We start from the raw sequence: 23,960 nt of genomic DNA, 5'->3' as shown, positions 1-23,960 counted from the left end.
ACCCTGACAGACCACGCAGAGGGAGAAATCACGCACATTTTATATAATCTGTGCTGTTTATATACATGAAAGTTATTTTACAGTTTCCTACATTCACCTTTAAACACATTGTCTACAGGCCAAACACACATAGTCTTAGATGTTTATACTTTACATAGTTTATATATGTCATATACAGTATATGTGTAGTGTATATACCCGGCTGGTCTGTTTCAATATGAGTACATTTTTGTTATCACACACACACACACACACACACACACACACACACACACACACACTCACACAAAGTCAGAATAGCATATTCAGGCCTTCTTGAAGTACAAAATGGCCCCCTTTCTGTCAGTTTGACCATAATGAAAAGTTTGAGCATGCTCAGTAAGGCCGAGATGAGCTTCATGAGGACAAACATTTAAAGAGAGAGAATAAGAAGAGAGATAAATGTTTAAACTCAGAGAGGTGTGTAGACACTGAACAGTCCTTCAACACATCCAACAAGAGATAAACAAACATCAAACATTTACATTCTGGGAGGGTTCATCAGTCCAAACTTTACTTTGAACTTAGTAAACTTTAGTGAACTTTAGCGAACTTTAGTGACCAAGCAGTCTCTTTAAACTCTTCATACTGAAAGGAACACCAGGAAATCTTACACATGTGTAAGTCCAGTTCAGAGTGGTTTAGTTTCACTGGGAAAGACGAGCATCAAGCTTAGTGAAATAATGATACAAATGATAATAACAAACAGTTTAACTGGTACTTCAATGTGTTTTAGTTGAACACTAACAGATTTCACATGTTGGATCTTCACAAGAAGGCAGGAACAAAATCATTTGAATCCAATCAACATGTCAGATTATCAGTATCAGATAATCAATAATCCCCCCGGCCATCTGTGTCACTGTGTAATCATGTTTAAGGGCAGGACTTTTCTGATTCAACAGACACTGAGTAAACCACGGTCAGACTGACAACAATAATTCTCACTGTGGTTATTTAACCAGTCTCACACTTCAGCTAAATGAGTCTAAATGAGAAAAAAACATACAGGATAATAACGCTACAAACATGATGTCAGGTTACATCCAGTCTCATAAGCACCATCCATCCATCCATTATCTGTAACACTAATCCTGTTTAGGGTTTGGTGGGGTGGGGGGCTGGAGCCTATCACAGCTGTCATTGGGAGAGAGGTGGGGCTGACACAAAGAGACAGACAACCTTTCATGCTCACGTTCACATCTACGGACAATTTAGAGTCACTGATGAACCGAACGAGTCTTTGAACTGTGGGAGGAAGCCGGAGGGAACCCACGCATGCACGTGGAGAACATGCAAACTCCACACAGAAAGGCCCACTACGTCTGAACCGGGATTCAAACCAGGAACCTTCTAGCTGGGTGGAGACAGCACAAACCTTCACCAAGTGCCAGCATTATGTGGTGGTAATGATTGTATCAGGTTTTCTTCAGACCCTCGGGTGTTACCAGGGAAACATATTTTAATTAGAAAATGCATGAAAAACATAAATTAATATCTTTTTTCTCTTTTGTAAGTGGCAGAGGTTTGTGATAGTTATGAACAGTCCATAATCAGGTTTTATGGGTTTCGCAGAAGAATCTTGGTTGTCCATAAACTCCTATTAATGGACACTTAATTGGGAATTATACCATAATGAAAAAAACAAACATTAAGAGCATTCAAGATGTCCCCTATCTTCCCATCCTTTCTTCCTGCTGACAGTAACTGAATAATTATCATTTAGGGAACTAGAAGAGAACATCAAAGATCAACATGTCACATTAACACATAATGAAACTTTCATTCAGTCAGATTTGGTGATTCAAAGATGCTACATGTGTTTCAGGGTTAATGAGGAGCTCTTTGGTGGTTCATGTGAATCTCTCACATGTACTTAAAAGTACATATTTATTAGAACTGTGATGATTTTTTAAAGGCTGCAGCTGGACAAGAGTTGGTTGATTTCTGGAAATTATTCACTCATTCACTTCCTGGTTCAACCTGTTGTTTTCACAGTTTAGCTTCTGTAATGAACTGATGCTTCACATTAAAAGCCTTCCAGCGCTTCAAAGGTTTCACAGATTTTTAAATGAAACATCTGCAGGAAATTATAAGTTTCATTAAAAGTACCTCAACACAGATCACAAACGTGTTTCTTTTGGTGTGTTTCTAATGTGTGTTATTACATGGTGTTATTACATGGTGTGAGTTTGATGTGTTATTACATGGTGTTAGTTTAATGTGTGTTATTACATGGTGTTAGTTTAATGTGTTATTACATGTGTTAGTTTAATGTATAATTACATGGTTAGTTTAATGTGTGTTATTCCATGGTGTGATTACATGGTGTTAGTTTAATGTGTTATTACGTGGTGTTATTACATGGTGTTAGTTTAATGTGTTATTACATGGTGTTATTACATGGTGTTAGTTTAATGTATAATTACATGGGGTTAGTTTAATGTGTGTTTTAACATGGTGTGATTACATGGTGTTAGTTTAATGTGTTATTACATGGTGTTAGTTTAATGTGTTATTACATGGTGTTAGTTCAATGTGTGTTATTACATGGCTTTAGTTTAATGTGCTATTACATTGTGTTAGTTTAATGTGTGTTATTACATGGTTTAAGTTTAATGTGTTATGACATGGTGTTAGTTTAATGTGTTATTACATAGTGTTAGTTTTACGTGTTATGACATGGGGTTACTTTAATGTGTGTTATTACATGGTGTAATTACATGGTATTAGTTTAATGTGTGTAATTACATGGTGTTAGTTTAATGTGTGTTATTAAATGGTGTAATTACATAGTGTTAGTTTAATGTCTTATTAAATGGTGTTAGTTTAAAGGTGCTATATGTAACTTTCAGAAAATCCTCATTCCTAGCGACACGGACGGCCGTTGAGGGAACTGCAGTCAACCTCGCGCGGACACTCACATGAACAAGCATCTGGGGTTTTTGCCAAAGACACGAAACTGAGCATGCTGAGTCACGAAACTCTTCGGCTCTGTTTACTTTTCACGGTTTATTAACCAGTATCATATTAACCAGCATCATGTTGTCTAAAATCAACACTATTTGTCATAATTCCTAAGTTAGTATCATGTTAGCTGGTCAAGTTATTTGTCGAACTTGACTGACAACACTGACATACACACTCCGATAGTATTTTGGTTGTCACCAAGGTTAGTGAGCTTGCTAAGGTTAGCCAACTAGCTCTAATATAACTACACTGCATGGATCTGGCATTGTGCTTCGTAACAAAACGGCAAATAACTAAGTTACCAGCCAGATCAGCCCCGGGAGTCTGCGTGAGTTAGCTGATGTTATCTACACAACGGTGTTTTGCTACGTTGCCTAACTGGCAAATCATCTGCAATAGCAGACAAGCTAACGGTAGCTTGTTGGCAGCTAACAGCTGGCTGGCTAACCTTAGCCCAGGCAGATAATGCAATGATATTGGCTAATAGAAAACAATCGGTAGTTATACACATTTGCTTTGTTCTGCTACGTTATTTACTGTTGGCCAAAATCAACACGGTTTGTCATGTTAGCTGGTGAAGTTATGCGTCAAGCTAGATAACTGACATACACACTCGGATAGTATTTTGGTAGTCATAACGTTAGCGAGTATGCTAAGGTTAGCCAGCTAGCTCTAACATAAATACACTGCATGACTCCGGCATTGTGTTTCGTGACCAAACGGCAAATTACGCTGGAGAATCAGCAAATCATCACAAGCATTAGCGAACATGAGAGAGGCTAGGATGAAGCACTTGTGCTGTGGGAGAAAAAATGCTGCACCCAGTGAGAGAACGCTGCACGCAGGTTTTGTTTCTGTGACAACAATAAGTTGTGGGTCTGTTTTGATCCCCAAAAGCAATCGAAGGTCTCCATGATTCACATGCCCTGAAGATGTTTACTCTAGTTTTCCCCCTGACGTCGGTCACTTCCTGTTTGGTCACACGGGCTTCACTAGATAAAACTTATTTTTGTTTTAATTCTTGTGTGTAGTTTGTGTTGGTGTTGTTGTGGGTGCTGTCATTTGTTGGCATTATCTGTCCAATTTCACAGCATGCGTTGTCTCGTGTTGCACACTGTTGACTGTAGTGGCGTAGAATGAGTTCTCGGCAGAGGTACTCGCGAATGCACAGATACGTCACATCCTCTTGTTTCACAGAAAAACGTCTCGAGTAATTTACATAAAAATCAGCCCACAGGTTGTTAGGGCCGATGGAGGAAGTTGGGGAAGGTCTCAATTTATCAGTTCCTCTACCATCCCTTCACACATTGGCAATACAAAATAATATTTGATTGATGAATATATGTGAAATCTTACATATAGCCTCTTTAATGTGTTATACCAGGGTGTTAGTTTAATGTGTGTTATTATAACATGGTGTTAGTTAAACGTGTTATTACATGGTGTTAGTTTAATGTTATTACATCATGTTAGTTTAATGTGTGTTATTACATGGTGTTAGTTTAATGTGTGTTATTACATGTTGTTAGTTAAACGTGTTATTTCATGGTGTTAGTTTAATGTGTGTCATTACATGGTGTTAGTTAAACGTGTTATTTCATGGTGTTAGTTTAATGTGTGTTATTACATGGTGTTAGTTAATGTGTTATTACATGGTGTTAGTTTAATGTGTGTTATTACATGGTGTCAGTCTAATGTGTTATAACAAGTAACCTACTGAAAACCCAACACCTGCTGTAACAGTCGACTGAGTGTGAGAGCCTCCTATTGGAGATGTGAAGAACAAACTGTAACACTGACTCTAGAACAAGGCAGCAGATGTGTGGACTTTGAGGAGCAGAAGAACAGAACAGGGTGTTGTATACAGAGCACAGTCTTACAGAGTTTTTACAACTATTTCAGTAAAGGGAGGGAGAGTGAAAGCAGTCTGGTCCCATGAGATGTTTCCACAACTCGAGTGAATAAAAAGCCCATAAACAGAGTTGTGACAGTGAAATAGCAGCATGGCAGAAGTTCAGTCAGGCTGTGAAGATCAGGATTTAATGTGTAGGTCGCCTTACAGTCAACAATAAGGGTTCAGATAATAGTTTGTAACTTATAATTTCTCTTATTTAACAATGACAGAAACTGTAAGAGTTTCCTAGACTGAACATCAAAGACACGTCAAGAGCTGACGGGTTGTCAAGTGAAACATGCCGAGATTCGAACTCCAGCAGAGATCCAGGGTGGAGCTTTGAGGCTCTGATAGAGATTCAAATATAACTTCCTGTGAGAAACTTTGTCATATTTTTAAACACAATAACTGATGATCATTTGTGTTTCCACAATGACCAGGCTGAAGAACACAATAATCCCAACAACAACTCAATGTGGTCCATTAGTTGTGCACTGGGTTGGGGGGGGGTTAAAGGGGAGGTCAGGTGATAACAAGAGGTTTAAAGGGGGGAGGCTTCTGTCTTGTTAAATGTAAACAGGCTGCTCCTGAGCCGTCAGCAGGCGATACATGGCTGCAGGCATTGTCTTCATGTGGATCTGAGACGGAAACAACAAAGGGTCAAATTCTCCCAAACAATGATGATAGAACAATAGAACAATGACCGACACACTGAATGCACGTTGTAGTGCAAATTATCATTCTAATTACATTGTTATTATTGATATCATATAAGACAGATGTTCTCTATGTTTCTTCATGCAGTCATTGTTGGAGCTCTTTACTAACTTCCATATTTGTTCTGTCTTTAGTGCAACATCTCACCTCCCCCACAGCGTTGGACAGGATGTGCACGATCTTTTCATGGGGTGTGGCCACCACACTCTGGCTGTTGATCTCGATGATGCGGTGACCCACTCTGACCCCACCCCGCTCAGCAATGCCCCCCCGCATCAGGCTACAGATCTGTGAACAGATTTATTTTAATGACGAACAGAAAATTATTTTTAAATTTAAAGTTTAAATTAAACATCATCACAGAACCACCCACAATGCCGTTCTGCACACTGAAGCCCAGCTGGTAGCGAAGGTCCGGTCGTCTAATGAGTACGGTGGTCACCGGGGGACATCTGACGATGTTCAATTTAATGCGAGCCTGGTTCTTCAGACCCTGCAGAGTGGAAACGATGCTGTATAAGTAAAAATTCAGAGGGTGGACAGCAACACAGACAATAAGGGTTGATCGGGACTTGGGGTTGATGGCTCACTGGCTCAGTTTTCATCCAATTTCCTCGTTTTCAAAGTTTTTTCTAAATTCTGGGGAAAGTCATTGCAAAGCAGAACCTTGATGTTGTAACCAATATGTACGTGCCTTTATCGGCTGCAATAAAGGCACCAATGAAAAATGAAGGCAGCTGAGTGTGTCCTTGAGTGGCGTCTCAAAGCTTCTGGACTTGTGCCATGAGTCCCTAGTCTGATTAGGGTCACAAACAACCTGTTGATGACGGCTGGTGACGGCTCCCCATCTCTAGTCATCCTCCTTGACCTGACTAAATGAAGGATATGTTGCATTATAAAATACTGAGTCCCAGACAACTGTAGGGGCCCTCAAGGATCGGTCCTCGGCCTGACCCCTGACCCCCTCGGCCACCTTATTAGCCAGCACAGAATACCATTCAGGGCTATGCTGATGACCCTCTACTCTATCCCGAAATGGACCCAACCCCCTCTGCAGCCATGCCAACATCATCAACACTAAGCACCTGCCTTGAGAGGATAAAGGCTGGGATGAAACACAACTTCCTGCAACTCAACAGCTCCAAAACTGAAGCTCTTGTAGTCGGGACTCCGCATCAGTTCCAGTCATCCGATATAACCGATATATCCTTTTCTGGCAAGGACATTCTCCTCTCATCATTAGTCACCAACCTGTGTCTAAGAATTGATCCTCACTTGATCTTTGAGACCCACATTAAACTTCAACAAGAAACCGCCAAACAGGACTAATCTCTGCACTACGGGGGATCAGGCCTTCCATGTACAGTGCAGTGCATTATAAAATGTAATTATAATTCATCAACTTTAGGCTATATTTTAGTTGTACAAAAATATTACCAACACTGTGGCTCAGTGGTAGAGTCGGTCGTCTTTCAATCGAAAAGGTCGGAGGTTCGATCCTCAGCTCCCTCAGGCTACAAGTGTCCTTGGGCAAGACACTGAACCCCAAATTGCTCCCGGTGACATAGGCAACGGTTATGAATGTGACAACTGATTGACAGTTGGGCATTTTATGTAACAGCCTCTGCTGTCAGTGTGTGAATGGGTGAATGTGATGTGTAGTGTAAAAGCAGCTTTGAGCGGTCGCAAAGACGAGAAAAGTGCTATATAAGTACAGTCCATTTACCATTTACCATTGAACACATACACATTAACTCGCAGATTTTGACACAAGGGGAGAAACTGTTTCTCCTCTTGCCTGTTAATTTAACACAGTCAGTCCCATCTCTGCAATGATAAATGATAAGTTTGGAGTACCTCAAGGATCAATTCCAGGTCCTCTTTAATTTTCACTCCTTATTCTAATATTTGGCATCACTCTCTGCTGTGATATGACATTTCCTTTTGTGCTGATGATACATCCTCCTGATACACAACTCTAAACTGACCTGACCTTTCGGAAATAATTTTTATCTTGGATCATTTTAACTGAAATCTTTTGTTCCTACTCCACGATGACCACGCCCATAATCTCCCTTTTACCATAATTCCGTCAGAGAGCCTGAGACAGTAATCTTTACCTGGAGTTCAGATGTAAAGATGAAACTATGAACAGGAAGCTGGAACTGTTTCACTCATCCTTGTCTGTCTCTCTTTCTATGTGTCTCTCTTGCTTGCTCTCTGTGTCTCTGTCTGTCGCTCTCTCTCTCCATACATTTACTGTCTGAATTTGTTGTTCTTTTTTTAAATGAAGGCAAAATACCAAAAACAAATCAGAAGAAATAAAACAAATAATTCACAAATTTCACCTCAAACTTTGTAAATGTTGTGATTAAAATGAAGTCGCACCTTGATGATGCTCTGGCAGGTGGACAGAGGAAGTCCCACCAGACTGGTTCCATTGATGGACATTATCTGGTCACCAATGTTCAGTCTGCCTGACCTCTCAGCCGGACCAGCATGCATCATGTTGGCGATTATGACGGTGGGCAGGATGGAGCCCCACCCACTCTCAACGATGACCACGCCCAGAATCTCCCCCTTACCTTTCTCTATAAGCACCTGAGGTCACAGCAGGGAGGCCAATAAAATTAAAATGTTTTAAATGTTAGTGAAACAGACAACACAACGTCAGAATTACTCTTTAATTTCTAATGAAAAGATATTTAAAAATATATATAACACTATACTTCATTGGTAATTTCACGGTGTAGCTTTAACAGTATACATGATTAACACTTCATGAACACGCTCACGTCTTTGCAGTTCTCGGACTTGGAGAAGTGGATCAGGTCGTCGTTGTACATATCCTGAGTGTTCAACAGGTCACTGTACTCCTTCTGGCTCAGGTCCTCTGGGTTTATGCCATTAGCTCGTAAGAACTCCTGGTATGCCACGCTGAAGGCCTGCCCGATGGACTGAGCGATCAGCTGGGCCTGCAGGATGGAGTGGGGGGTATAACTTTGTTAATATTTATTAGCATTTTTTATGTTTTCTTATATTCAGCTGAATATATATATGCATCTAAACTAACAGAGGTCAGTTTCATAGCTTGTTAACTGTCGTCACTGTCAGGGTGTTTCCTGCATTTTAAAGGTATAATCTCAAACTTTTTCATGTAAATAAATGTCTGTTAAGTCACTATCTAGGTAATACAATGGTGACTGAGCATATGGCCCATTGATGAAAGCCTTTGAATTTGCAGTATTATTATGGACTGGATGTCTGTGGCAACATTCATGGAAAAAATCACAGGCTGTCAGTGGTTGGTCTGCCAGAGAGGGTAGGTGGAGCTAACCGGCAAAGCATATGTTTTTATGAAGAAGGCAGTTTTCCAACAAGGACAGCACTTGATAAATTTGCCATTTCTAACTGCAATTCTGGCATTACGCCGATGTGGCGGTGCTGTATTATAACCAGTTCAGTGCAGCGGAAAAGGTGCCGCCAAAACTGCCATAGAGGAAGAAAAGTGAGAGGAGTGAAAAGTTTTCCACGGAGAACGCCTGTGTTTTTTAGCTACAGGTAAGGCACTGCTTTGATAATGTGTGTTTCTTTAAACATGTGAATGCTGTTTCCAATGCATCTAAGCACGTCCAGTTTCTTATTAAGTTTTCCTTAACGGAATATCCGACCAGTGTAACGTTTTCAGCTTCACCGAGCACCACACTAATACAAGTTAATTCAAATTCAGAATGTCACAGACAGAAATACTCCCCGTCAGTTTTCTCTCCATGTTGTGATGTTTAATAAAACAGATGGAGTTTCAGTCCGTTACGTTTGTTTTTAAATGAACGTTAGAAACTGTAATCGTGCGCTTGTCCGTGTAAATGGACACTAATCTATCAGAGGCGAACACATCATCAGCACTGCACAACAAACAGATACTCCTCATTGAAAAATAAATGTTTAAAGTACACCAGAGAAAGCGTAACTTCCTGTAATTCATCACGTGAGCTACACAAGCTGCGGCATTGGCTGGCTGCCCCCAGTGAAGCGCATGCCGTGCATCATAACAAAAAATATTTTATTTTGAATAACTTTGATTTTAACTCTGTAAATGAAGACATTAGCTCTTATGTTGTATTAAATTTAAATTTGAACAGTCCACATTCATTTATGTTTTTAACAAAACAGGCTTAAAAGTGAGAATTCTTTAATTATACAATTATACGCATGATACACGTGCACGTGTGTACACGGTAACGAAGGTACCACCTCTGCCTTATTTTGAGCCAGGAAAAACCCTGGCATATATCTTTATACATGAATACACACAGTATATAGTTTTATACAGTATAAATACACAAACACACATATATACACAGTATAAACTGGACTCACGTCCTCTGACTCGAACACGTGACAGATCATCTTGTACTGCCTCTTGCTGTCCTGACCCGGTTCGGAGGCCTCCAGGTTCTCCTGAGAGTCTGGCCGGGGCATCCTGCGGCGGGCCATCAGAACCACAACATTACCGATGTCAGCAATGTAGGAGATGGTCCTCAAAGGATGATCCATCATGGTCTCCTGGTTTACACAGAACCACGACAGCCCTTAATACACATGATATAATATAATACAATATAACATCTTTATAATACTTCAATCTTTTTTTTAACCATGTATCATTAGTCTGAACAACTGTAGGACCATCTCAGAGCACTGATGTTTATTTTTCTAATCATTCGTGTTTGTGAGTGCACTTCTTCACGCTGCCTGCCGGTGTCATCAGGGAGTAACTTCACTTCTGCAGGTTAGACCTCTAAAGATCTTTATAAATCCACACTTGTGATTTGTGTTACAGATTAAAGAACAGATGATGTGTGTTACACAGGTTACAGAACAGATAATGTGTGTTACAGATTAAAGAACAGATGATGTGTGTTACACAGATTAAAGAACAGATGATGTGTGTTACAGATTAAAGAACAGATGATGTGTGTTACACAGGTTCAAGAACACATAATATGTGTTACAGATTAAAAAACAGATGATGTGTGTTACAGATTAAAGAACAGATGATGTGTGTTACACAGATGTAAAGAACAGATGATGTGTGTTACACAGATTAAAGAACAGATGATGTGTGTTACACAGATTAAAGAACAGATGATGTGTGTTACAGATTAAAGAACAGATGATATGTGTTACAGATTAAAGAACAGATAATGTGTGTTACACAGATTAAAGAACAGATAATGTGTGTTACAGATTAAAGGAACAGATGATGTGTGTGACAGATGAAATCTCTCATAAAGTGTCTACCTGTGAGTCAGCATTCAACACTTTGATTCTCTGTGTGGAGATGAAGAGATCCACTTCTGTCATCGGTTGAGGCTCACCTTCAGGGGCCTTAGCACACACAAACACACACACACGCACGCACGCACGTACACGCACACACACACACACACACACACACACACACACACACACACACACACACACACACACACAGATAAACACAGATATTCTCATATTATTAGAATCTCCTTATTAAAACAAAGCATAATGTGAGAGAGCAGCTGCTCCAGATCTCAATATAAACAGAGAAACAGTGGAGATATAAAACAGCTGCTGAGTTTAATTATATATAAAATAAATATTTGAATTAAAGACTCTGTGATAAAATGCCTGAAGTGTAAATACAACAGAGACTAAAAACATGTGAACATCACATCTGTCTGAACAAAGATGCTGTGTTCAGAACAAGCTCTGATCTTGAAGATAGGAAGGTTTCTGCAGTCAGCTGAGGTAAGACAAAACTTTGAATTGATATTGGATTTGGTCGTTGTCAGGCTTTGTTAGGGCTGAGCACTTGAGTTTCACTCACTGAGCATCATTACGTGAGGTCTGCTGACGAAAGTCACACCCTCTGTTGCTTGCTGTTGTAAAATCAAACAGGGGCGGGTCAGCCATGGCACTTCCTGGTATTTATACACATAAGCTAAGATGTAGCGTCAGCCCTTAAATGTCAGCCCTCATTGTGTTAAGACCAAATTGGGAAAAGACCAGCGACTCTACCTGCACGAGTCCACCAAGCAAAGTCACCGGCTGATATTGCCCTCTCCTCCATTTTCTCTGTTGTCTACCTAAGGCAACATGTGCTACAAACAAATTCCTGTCATTGATGGGTGTAGAAAAAAACGGAACTATTACAGACAATGCAACCCCAACAACCTCCCTTCCCTCAGAAAAGTCTCTTCTACACACTCCTTCATTAACTCAGGCCTTTGGAACTGCCAGTCTGCTGTAAATAGAGCCCAACCTATATTGGATTTTTGGGGCCGATGCAGATTCCGATATTGTGGAGTAAAACAATTCCGATATCGATATATTGGCCGATATATTCACATATGTTCAAAATGTATCTGAAATTAAAATATTAAAATTCCAAATCGGAAAAGTTCTCACATTTGCATGACATACAAAATTCAAATAAAATATTGTTCTGTAGCAGCTTAAATAGCACTAAAATAAAATATCAAATTAAATAGAAGTGAGTATAACACAAAAACACACAAAAGTAGGAACAAAAATGATTTTCTTGTTTTTCCCACCTTCACACAGTGCTGCTGAAGATAAGTCACTAAACACAGACCAGCTCATTTGACAGACTGATACTGTTAATAATAGTAATAAAAAGGCTTAATGAGCAGGATTTTCCATATTAAATATTCCCTATTAATCATCATTATAATCCAGGAGAAGTGTGAGCTGGTGTCTGTATCTGCAGAGGATCTGCCCTTCGTCTGTGTTTCTTTCTTATTATTCTGCTCTGTTTGGGACATTTTGGACGATCTATGGACAGTCTATCGCGGGGCAGAGGTCTGGAGCTCAGCCAACAGTCCGCAGGTCGGGACTCAATCAACACGTAGCATCACGGTGACATGGTGTCTCTCTGCTCTGCTCTCCGTCTGTCTCTAACACCGTAACATCGTAACTTTAACATCTTCATGAGACGTGAAAGGGACTTCACAAAACGTCTTCATTTGCCGTTCTGTGAATGAGAAGAGTCCGCGCGTGTCTCACTGCTGTAAGGAGCTGCAGGTGTGCTGAGGGCGGAGTAGACAGACGTCTCGTCTGCACAGTTTAGATGCGCAGAGGGTAGAAACAGCGGTGCTCTGAAAGCAAGCTTTCTTTGGCTGATTACTGAGATTTTAACATGAGTTTGTTGTTCACAATGTTTCGTTCTGTATGGGAAAGATAATGCTTCCCAATGCTTCCCTTCCTGTGTCTACTGCTCTGCTCAGCTGTGACGCACACTCTGGCAGCATGGGGACGTCCTCATTTCCCATCATGCCTGCTTCTTCGTGCTGACTGAGTAGTTTAAGTTGTTAAGTATGCTATTTATGTTCCAAAATCTGTTTACAACATATATTCTGCATATGTTGGTAATTGTCATTTTTGTGCTGATTTATAGTGAGTGAGGAGGCTGTTTCATTTCTTGACTTCAGGTGTATTTTATAAAAAATACAGAGATTGTCAAAATTAAAACTGCGCCCCCTGCTTATTGTCATGGGAACACATGAACATTTACATGGACAAAGCCCAGGCAACAGACTTCCTCTCTCTTCTGTCCTCTTTTGACCTCAAACAGGTCCCGACCCCTCCCACACATGTAATACTCTGGATCTCAGTTTTACTTGGAACTGCCCCACAGCAAATCTGACCAACACACCCCTACATCTGTCAGATCACTTCTTCATCCAATTCACCGCCTCTACACCGGAACTCGCGGCTCCGCACCTTGGAAAACCAAGCATCGCTAGCTGCTGTAGTCAGCAGCAAGCCCCCAGGGCCAGTAGCCGGTGCGGGCCGACCTAGCGTAGCTTCTCCCCCGGCAACTCCCGAGCAGCCGGGATGCAGTGGCTGGGTTACTCTCAGAGGGAAGCATAGCCGCAAGACGAAGCACACGGTTCACCACCAACCACTTCACGTTTCGAACAAGTTTTCCCCACTCAGCGACACACCCGCTGAGAAACCAACTCTGGTTATTGGCAGCTCCATAGTCAGAAACGTGAAGTTAGCGAAGCCAGCGGCCATAGTGAAATGTATTCCTGGGGCCAGAGCGGGTGACATCGAGTCCAATTTAAAACTGCTGACAAAGGATAATCATAAATTTGGTAATTCATGTCGGCGTTAATGACTCCCGGTTACGCCAATCGGAAGTCACTAAAATTAATGTTGAGTCGGTGTGTGCATTTGCAAAGACGATGTCGGACTCCGTAGTTTTCTCTGGACCCCTGCCCAATCTGACGAGTGATGACATGTATAGCCGCATGTCATCATTCAACCGCTGGCTGTCGAGGTGGTGCCCAGCAAACGATGTGGGCTTCATAGATAACTGGCAGACATTCTGGGGAAAGCCTGGTCTTATCGGAAGAGACGGCATTCATCCCACTTTGGATGGTGCAGCTCTTTTGTCTCGTAATATGGCTAAGTTTGTTAGTCGTAAAACCTGACAAACCAGAGTTGAGACCAGGAGGCAGAGCTGTAGTCCTACACACTCCTCTGAGCTTCCCTGTGAGCAGTTTCCCAGCCACAATGTTAATGTTCTAGAGACTGTGTCTGCCCCCCAACCCAGGCCTTTTATTACAGTTAATTCAAACTTAAATAAAAAAGGAGTAAATCAAAAAAATTGAATAAAAATTAAAACAACAACCGAAGTTATGCCAAAAAATATGAGAATTAAATGTGGTCTGTTAAATATCAGATCCCTGTCATCTAAAGCTCTATTAGTGAACGATCTGATATCAGATTATCATATTGATTTACTCTCTTTAACTGAGACTTGGCTGTGTCAGGAAGAATATGTCAGCTTAAATGAATCCACTCCTCCCAGTCATCTTAATACTCATACTCCTCGAGACACTGGTCGAGGTGGTGGAGTGGCAGCTATTTTCAGTTCTAGTCTTCTAATCAACCCTAGACCAAAACTTAGTTTCTGCTCTTTTGAAAGCCTTGTTCTGAGTTTTTCACACCCAGCTTGGAAAACTTTACAGCCTGTTTTATTTGTGAGAGTATACCGCCCTCCTGGCGCATACTCTGATTTTCTAACTGAATTCTCAGAGTTTTTATCAGATTTAGTCCTGAGTTCAGATAAAATAATTATTGTAGGGGACTTCAATATTCATGTAGATGTTGATAATGATAGTCTTAGCATGGCATTTATGTCCCTTTTGGACTCTATTGGTTTCACTCAAAGTGTAAACCAGCCTACTCACCGCTTTAACCACACCCTCCACCTTGTTCTAGCTTATGGCCTTGAAACCGAAAACTTAATTGTCTTCCCACAAAATCCTCTTTTATCAGATCACTATTTAGTAACATTCGATGTCCTATTAACCGACTACTCTCCAGTTAACAAAAATGTACTCACAAGATGTTTGTCTGATAGGACTGTAGCTAAATTTAAGGAAACAATTCCAGCTGCTTTTAATTCTTTACCACATCTGTTTACTACAGAAAGCTCTGATGCTAATGTTAGTCCCTCTCAGCTTGATCAGTTTGTTGATAGTACTGCAGGTTTGCTGAGAAGTACTCTAGACTCGATTGCCTCCTTAAAAAAGAAGATTATTAAACGACAGAGGCTAGCTCCATGGTATGACTCAGAAACTCGTAACTTGAAGCAAATGTGGTGTAAATTTGAAAGAATGTGGCGATCCACCAAAACAGAAGAGTCTCGTTTACTTTGGCAAAATAGTCTTAATAAATACAGGAAGGCCCTACGGCATGCTCGAGGTGTCTACTACTCCTCCCTCATAGAAGAACATAAAAACAATCCCAGGTACCTTTTCAGCACTGTAGCCAGGCTGACAGAGAGTCACAGCTCCACTGAGCCAAGTATTCCTATAGGCCTCAGCAGTGATGATTTCATGAGCTTCTTCAATGACAAAATCCTAAAAATTAGAGACCAAATTTGTAACCTCCTGCCGTTAACTGGTGCAGATGTATCTTTGGAAACTGCTCAAAAACCTGATGTTTACCTTGACTGTTTTTCTCCAATTGACCTTCCTGAGCTAAATTCTCTGATATCTTCGTCTAAACCATCAACCTGTCTTTTAGACCCGATTCCAACCAAGCTGCTTAAGGAAGTCTTTCCCTCAATTAGCACTTCTTTACTAGATATGATCAATATGTCTTTATCGACGGGCTATGTACCCCAGTCTTTTAAACTAGCTGTAATTAAGCCACTTCTTAAAAAGCCTACCCTAGATTCAGGCACCTTAGCTAACTATAGACCTATATCTAACCTTCCTTTTATCTCAAAGATCCTTGAGAAAGCAGTCGCTAATCAATTATGTGACTTTCTTCATAACAACAGTTTATTTGAGGACTTTCAGTCAGGATTTAGAGTCCACCATAGCACTGAGACAGCCCTTGTGCGAGTTTCAAATGATCTACTTACTGCTTCAGACAGAGGACTTCTCTCTGTACTCATCCTGTTAGATCTTAGTGCTGCTTTCGACACGATAGACCATCACATCCTGTTACAGAGATTAGAACATTTAATTGGCATTACAGGATCTGCATTAAGTTGGTTTAAATCTTATTTATCAGATCGATCTCAGTTTGTTAATGTTCATTATGTGTCCTCTATGCACACCAAAGTTAGTCATGGAGTTCCACAAGGTTCTGTGCTCGGACCGATTCTTTTTACCTTATATGTGCTTCCTCTGGGTAATATCATGAGGAAACACTCCATTAATTTTCATTGTTATGCAGATGATACTCAATTATACTTATCAATGAAGCCAGACGAAACCAATCAGCTATCTAAACTAGAAGCATGCCTTAAGGACATAAAGATCTGGATGACTAGAAACTTTCTGCTACTTAATTCAGACAAAACTGAAGTTATTGTGCTCGGCCCAAAACACCTTAGAGACTCTTTCTCTAATGATATAGCTGCCCTAGATGGCATCAGCCTGGCATCCAGCACTACTGTTAGGAATCTGGGAGTTCTATTTGATCAGGATATGTCCTTCATCTCCCACATAAAACAAATATCAAGGACAGCCTTCTTTCATCTTCGCAACATAGCAAAAATCAGACACATCTTGTCTCAAAACGATGCAGAAAAACTAGTCCATGCATTCGTTACTTCCAGGTTGGATTATTGTAACTTGTTACTATCAGGCTGCCCTAATAAGTCACTGAAAACTCTGCAGCTGGTACAAAATGCTGCAGCACGTGTGCTGACAAGAACTAGGAAGAGAGATCACATCTCTCCTGTATTAGCCTCTCTGCACTGGCTTCCTGTAAAATCTACAATAGAATTTAAAATCCTTCTTCTTACTTACAAAGCTCTTAATGGTCAGGCACCATCATATCTTAAAGAGCTCATAGTGCCATATTACCCCTCTAGAACATTGCGCTCCCAGGATGCAGGCCTGCTTGTGGTACCTAAAGTCTCTAAGAGTAGTGTTGGAGGTAGAGCCTTCAATTACCAGGCCCCCCTCCTCTGGAACAATCTACCAGTCAGGGTCCGGGAGGCAGACACCCTCTCTTCTTTTAAGAGTAGACTTAAAACTTTCCCATAGTTATGCTGCTATAGGTTTAGACTGCCGGGGGATCTGACACACCAAGCTTCTCTCTCTCTCTCTCTCTCTCTCTCTCTGTCTCTGTGTTTCTCTGCCTCTCTCCCTCTCTCTCGCTCTCTCTCCCTCTCTCTCTCTCTCTCTCTCTCTCTCTGTCATATTAATGCAGCTCATTAACTCTGTATCTTCTGGTCCCATTAACATTACTAACCACATATCTTCCCGGGAGTTCTTGTGCTCCCTTGTCTTGAAGGTTCCTGGGGATCGTTGCTGCAGACCACCTGCTGCTGTGGACCTGCTCGACTGCAACAACTACTAACATCAGCCTTCCCCATAGTATCATTATTGTTGCTGCTAATGCTAATAGTAGACCTGTTGACTTCAACTGTTACAATTACGATTACCTCAGCCTTTATCATTACTCTGCTTCTCTCGCTAATTTATTTATTTATTTATTTATTTAGCTAATTTTCACCCAAGTCTACCACTATTATTGGCATTGTAACCATAAGTATGTGTCTGTTGTTGTTCATGTAACAAGGACATATGTTGTTGTGGTAACAAGAACATATGTTGTTGTTGCTCTCTTTGCCTGTCTCTATCCTGCATCTCCTTCTATCTCATTCTGGGCCCATCCAGTCGAGGCAGATGGCTGTTCAACATGAGTCTGGTTCTGCTCGAGGTTTCTGCCTGTTAAAAGGAAGTTTTTCCTTGCCAATGTGCCGAATATTGCTAAGCGCTACTCATGGTGATTCATGTTGGGCCTCTCTTTAAATAACATAACAAAGAGTCGGTCTAGACCTGCTCTTTCTGTAAAGTGTCTCGAGATAACCCTGGTTATGATTTGGCGCTATACAGATAAAATTTGATTGAATTTGAACTCCCCCAAACTGCACAAATGTTCTAATACCGCCGAAACATCCGACCCCTTACACCCTGAAAACCCTGTTGCTCGCTTACAAAACAGCAACAAAAAAATGTCTTCTGCCTACCTGAACGCCCTCATCCAGGTCTACACCCACTACGTTCTGCCAATGAAAGGCGCCTGGTACTCCCATCACAACAGGGCCCTAAGTCTCTAATTAGACTCTTCTCCTCAGTCGTCCCCCGGTGGTGGAACGAGCTACCAAACTCCATTCGGTCTGCGGAGTCCCTTTCACCTTTAAGAAGAAGCTAAAGACCCAGCTCTTTATGAACACCTCTGACCTTAATGATATTGATGCTACTGATGATGATGACAGGATGTAGGAGGATGTAGTTTAAGATGAGAAGGATTTTCATGATGATGGTGACTAGACTGATCTTGTTGATGCTGCTGATGATGATGGTCATTATTTAAAAAAAAAAACCAAAAAACGCCCTATACACTTCCTGTCAGCACCAGCTGTTTGTTGGCTCTTACTGACCTCGTTCCCTCCTGTCTCGATTGTTACTTGTGTTGTATTAACTCTCAGATGTACGTCACTTTGGACAAAAGCTAAATGAAATTGTAACATTGTAATATTGTAACCAACCCAGTTTTCTAATGAGGTCTTGGCTACCATGCCTCCTCTTAAGGAATTCACCACACTCTGTTTAAATGAGCCTACAGACACACTCTGCTCCTCACTAGCCTCCTCGCTAAACAAACTCTGCCCTCTAGTGTCCAAACCAGCTCATAACGCCCCCTCTAGTCCATGGCTCACTGAGGTCATCAGAGAGCAAAGGGCAAGGCTCAGGGCAGCACAGAGAAAGTGGCAGAAATCCAGACAGTCCACTGACCTCAGTGACTACCATCAAAAACTTGCATCTTTTTCTGCCAGTTTAAAATCTGCAAAGACTGCTTATTATCAAAACAAGATCTGTGGTGCCGCTGATGCACGAAAATGTTTTCTGCTTTTAACTCACTCCTCTATCCACCGCCTCCCCCTTCCTCCACTCTGCTCACTCCAGCCATGCTCCCCACATTCTTCACAAATGAGGTTTCTACCATCAGGAATCAGTTCTCTGAGCCTGACCAACTCAGCCTGCACCAAAACCCACCCTCAACCAAAACCAGGTTGAAAACGACAGACCAGTCTCACTTCTACCCTTCCTGTCAAAAATACTTGAGTGCGCAGTTTTTAATCAAGTCACTGACTTCCTGTCTAAGAACAATCTGTTGGACCCAAATCAGTCTGGCTTTAAGCGGGTCACTCTACAGAAACGGCACTACTGTAAAGGAATCACTGCGTCTGGCTAAAGCTGCTGGACAGGCCTTCCTGCATGCACATTCAAAACCTGCAAAAAAACCTGTTCAAATCTCCACCCCTGTTCAAAGAATTAACCTTTTCAATGCCCTGAAATTTGAGAGAACAGACATCGTGGCCTGCTGCATTAAAATGTCTGTCCACCAGAGATTTTTCATCTTTGTTCCTTATGTTGCTTTTATGTATATATTGTAAGGAAGCTTTCTGGATTAATTCTTTACAAATTGAGAGCCCTAAAGGCCTTGGTTGCTTCTTGTAATTAGTATTTATGAGTCAAGGCATGCATCATTATATTATTTATGCCTATTAAGATTGTGCAGTGTGATGTAGTTATGTATATGTGTATGTATTTGTGCGTGTGTGTGATATGGGTTTATATGTGTATATGTATGTATATACAGTATATATTTATGTATGAATATGTGTATTTATGTATATATATATACATAAAAAAAAGTTTCTAATTTATTCTATGTAATGGGCAGTTGTAACCCCCTATCTATATACTGACTCTGTAGAAGCAAGGAAATGTGTTTGTTTTTCTGATATGTATTTGGCCGATGTAAAAAGTCTGTTTATGTTATTTGAAGAAATGAAATGTTTTTTTGCCTTTGTATAGACACTCGTCCCGCATTCCTTCTTGCTGTGCGGTCCTTTCACTCATCTCACCTGGGCATATAAATAATTTCCTTTGTTCTCCTCAGTATGCTGAGGAGGGCATGGAGCCGAAACACATTCGTTACCCACAATAAACTGAGTCATCCATGATTCTGTGAGTGCCGGAGCTTTTGTTTTTCTTGTTTTGTATTAACTCTCGCTTTGGACAAACCGAATAAAAACCTGGCACCTGGCCTCACCCTGAATGACACAGAGGTCAAAGGTCTCCTATACGCTGATGAGAGTGGCATAGGAGGAAAAACATATGTTATTAAGTCTGTGAACAACAGTGAGTGTGCTGTTAAAGGAGGAGACAAACACACAGCCTTCTTCTCCCGGGGTTGAGGAGTGACGCAGGGACGTAACCTCAGTCCCATCCTTTTCAATCTATATATTGATGAATTTGAAAACCAATTAGATCAGCCCACATCACCTGGCCTCACCCTGAATGACACAGAGGTTAAAGGTGTCCTATATTCTGATGACTTGGTGTTGTTGTCCCTAACCAAAGAAGGTCTGCAACAGCACCTAAGCCTGCTGCATAAGTTCTGTCAGACCTGGGCACTGACTGTTAACCTTAAATAAAACAACATTATGGTTTTCAAAAGAAGACCAGAAGTCAAGAAAACACACATAATTTATATTTGGACACCTCTACACTAAAACACACTAAAAACTACACGTGTGGGCCTCAACATCAGCTCCACCGGAAGCTGTGAAAATCTGAGAGACAAAGCAAGAAAGGCTTTCCACGCAATCAGACGAAATATAACATTCGACATGCCAATAAACTCTGGTTACTCCCCCAATAAGACCACAACACCTGCCTCAGGACCACAACACCCCCCCAATACAACCACAACACCTGCCTCAGGACCACAACACCCCCCCAATACAACCACAACACCTGCCTCAGGACCACAACACCCCCCCAATACAACCACAACACCTGCCTCAGGACCACAACACCCCCCCAATACGACCACAACACCTGCCTCAGGACCACAACACCCCCCCAATACAACCACAACACCTGCCTCAGGACCACAACACCCCCCCCCAATACGACCACAACACCTGCCTCAGGACCACAACACCCCCCCAGTACGACCACAACACCTGCCTCAGGACCACAACACCCCCCCAATACGACCACAACACCTGCCTCAGGACCACAACACCCCCCCAGTACGACCACAACACCTGCCTCAGGACCACAACACCCCCCCAGTACGACCACAACACCTGCCTCAGGACCACAACACCCCCCCAGTACGACCACAACACCTGCCTCAGGACCACAACACCCCCCCAATACAACCACAACACCTGCCTCAGGACCACAACACCCCCCCAATACGACCACAACACCTGCCTCAGGACCACAACACCCCCCCAATACAACCACAACACCTGCCTCAGGACCACAACACCCCTCCAATACAACCACAACACCTGCCTCAGGACCACAACACCCCCCCAGTACGACCACAACACCTGGCTAAGGACCACAACACCCCCCCAATACAACCACAACACCTGGCTCAGGACCACAACACCCCCCCAATACGACCACAACACCTGGCTAAGGACCACAACACCCCCCCAATACAACCACAACACCTGGCTCAGGACCACAACACCCCTCCAATAGGACCACAACACCCCCCCAATACAACCACAACACCTGGCTCAGGACCACAACACCCCCCAATACAACCACAACACCTGCCTCAGGACCACAACACCCCTCCAACAGGACCACAACACCCCTCCAATAGGACCACAACACCTGCCTCAGGACCCCCCCCCCCCCCCCCCCACCAATATGACCACAACACCAGTCTCAGGACTACAACACCCCCCCAATACAACCACAACACCTGCCTCAGGACCACAACACCCCTAACAATAGGACCACAACACCTGCCTCAGGAACGCAACACCCCTCCAATAGGACCACAACACCTGCCTCAGGACCACAACACCCCTAACAATAGGACCACAACACCTGCCTCAGGAACGCAACACCCCCCCAATACAACCACAACACCTGCCTCAGGACCACAACACCCCTCCAATAGGACCACAACACCCCCCCAATACAACCACAACACCTGCCTCAGGACCACAACACCCCTCCAATAGGACCACAACACCTGCCTCAGGACCACAACACCCGCCCAATACGACCACAACACCTGACTCAGGACCACAACACCCCCCCAATAGGACCACAACACCTGCCTCAGGACCACAACACCCCCCCAATACGACCACAACACCTGCCTCAGGACCACAACACCCCCCCACTACGACCACAACACCTGCCTCAGGACCACAACACCCCCCCACTACGACCACAACACCTGCCTCAGGACCACAACACCCCTCCAATACGACCACAACACCCCCCCCACCAATACGACCACAACACCTGTCCCAGGACCACAACACCCCCCCAATACAACCACAACACCTGCCTCAGGACCACAACACCCCTAACAATAGGACCACAACACCCCCCCAATACAACCACAACACCTGCCTCAGGACCACAACACCCCACCAATACGACCACAACACCTGTCCCAGGACCACAACACCCCCCCAATACAACCACAACACCTGCCTCAGGAACACAACACCCGCCCAGTATGACAACAACACCTGCCTCCTGACCTCATGACAGCCTGTAGAACATGAACACACACACACACACACACACACACACACAAAACTTTTCTTTTGTTTGTTGGTTTAGTTATTTAGTATTATTTCATTATTGAAATGTTCTTTGTATATATTTTAATTACATGATGCTTTGGCAATATTGTAACAATTACATTCATGCCAATAAAGCTTTTTCATTTTTATTTTTTTATTGAGAGAATAAAGCTCTTTGCATTGAATTGAATTGAGACAGAGAGAAAGATACAGACAGAGAGAGAGGGGGAGACAGAGACAAAGAAAGACAGACACACACATCCCACTGATTAAACACACCCAAAAGGACTTTGACAATATGAACAAAACCCAGAAACTCCCATACCTGCTGTACAGCAATGTGCAAACACAGCAGCAAGGTGTGTGAACTGTTGTGACAGAAAGAGGGCGTCCAACAGCCCAAACCTCCATGAAGACTGTTTAAGCACCTGTGTATACCTGCACTGAGCATCTGCACTGTTCACCTCTAGATGGATAGATAGATAGATAGATAGATAGATAGATAGATGGATGGATAGATAGAGTACTTTATTGATCCCAAACTGGGAAATTGTGGAGAAAGTTGCGACATCGCAATGGCGGCTCTTGGAGCATATAGACAGACTGTCCATACAAAGAATAAATAACTTTAAATACATTTTTAAACACAAATAGAAAAAAAGATCCCTGGTTTACACAGCTGTCACTTTTATATTATTATTTTTTGTTTATATGTAAAGAGTAACTTCAGCATCTTCAGTTTGTATTTTCAGTAAAACACCACATATTTCCTAAGTGATTATAATGCTGCTGGGGTCCGTTTCAGAAAGCGGGTTTAGTGAAAACCCTGAGTTTGTTAACCCTGAAATGAGGGAAACCTTGGGTTTGCCTTTTCAGAAAGAGAGGTAACTTTAACTATGAGTTGGTTACTATGGTAACTGAGTCTGTGAACCTAACCTGGTCATGAGCAGGTTTTCTTCAGGAAACTCAGAGTTTCGCTCCGTCTCCTCCCTCTAGAATATAAAACCCTCATTCGACTTCCTCATTCATTCAGCCCGTCTCACGCTTGTGTTTGAGCGGTTACCGAATTAAAAGAAGAAACGTTGCGTCTCTGTGCTGCTCTGACCGCTTTGCAAAAGTATTTTATAATTATGATAAAAAAAATCA

General features: G+C 42.2%; 1 protein-coding gene across 1 annotated transcript in view; it reads right to left on the bottom strand.

The window, feature by feature from the left end:
- Positions 1–240: 240 nt before the first annotated feature.
- The window catches only part of apba1a (amyloid beta (A4) precursor protein-binding, family A, member 1a), a 68,232-nt gene continuing 44,512 nt past the window's right edge, over positions 241–23,960 (bottom strand). Inside the window, exons 7-13 of the mRNA XM_069682599.1 lie at positions 10,925–11,011; positions 10,001–10,186; positions 8,416–8,595; positions 8,009–8,221; positions 5,994–6,113; positions 5,768–5,908; positions 241–5,541 (exon numbers count right to left, since the gene is read on the bottom strand). Of these exons, the coding sequence (XP_069538700.1) occupies positions 5,470–5,541; positions 5,768–5,908; positions 5,994–6,113; positions 8,009–8,221; positions 8,416–8,595; positions 10,001–10,186; positions 10,925–11,011 (999 nt within the window). The 3' untranslated portion in view covers positions 241–5,469. The remainder of the gene's footprint in view (positions 5,542–5,767; positions 5,909–5,993; positions 6,114–8,008; positions 8,222–8,415; positions 8,596–10,000; positions 10,187–10,924; positions 11,012–23,960) is intronic.

This window comes from Semicossyphus pulcher, unplaced genomic scaffold (genome assembly GCF_022749685.1).
Source record: "Semicossyphus pulcher isolate SPU_LCO1_2020_fin unplaced genomic scaffold, fSemPul1.0.p SCAF_6, whole genome shotgun sequence".
NCBI classification, from domain to species: Eukaryota; Metazoa; Chordata; class Actinopteri; order Labriformes; family Labridae; genus Semicossyphus; species Semicossyphus pulcher.
The sequence above is the reverse complement of the archived record's forward strand: the minus strand, read 5'-3'. Positions and strand labels throughout refer to the sequence as shown.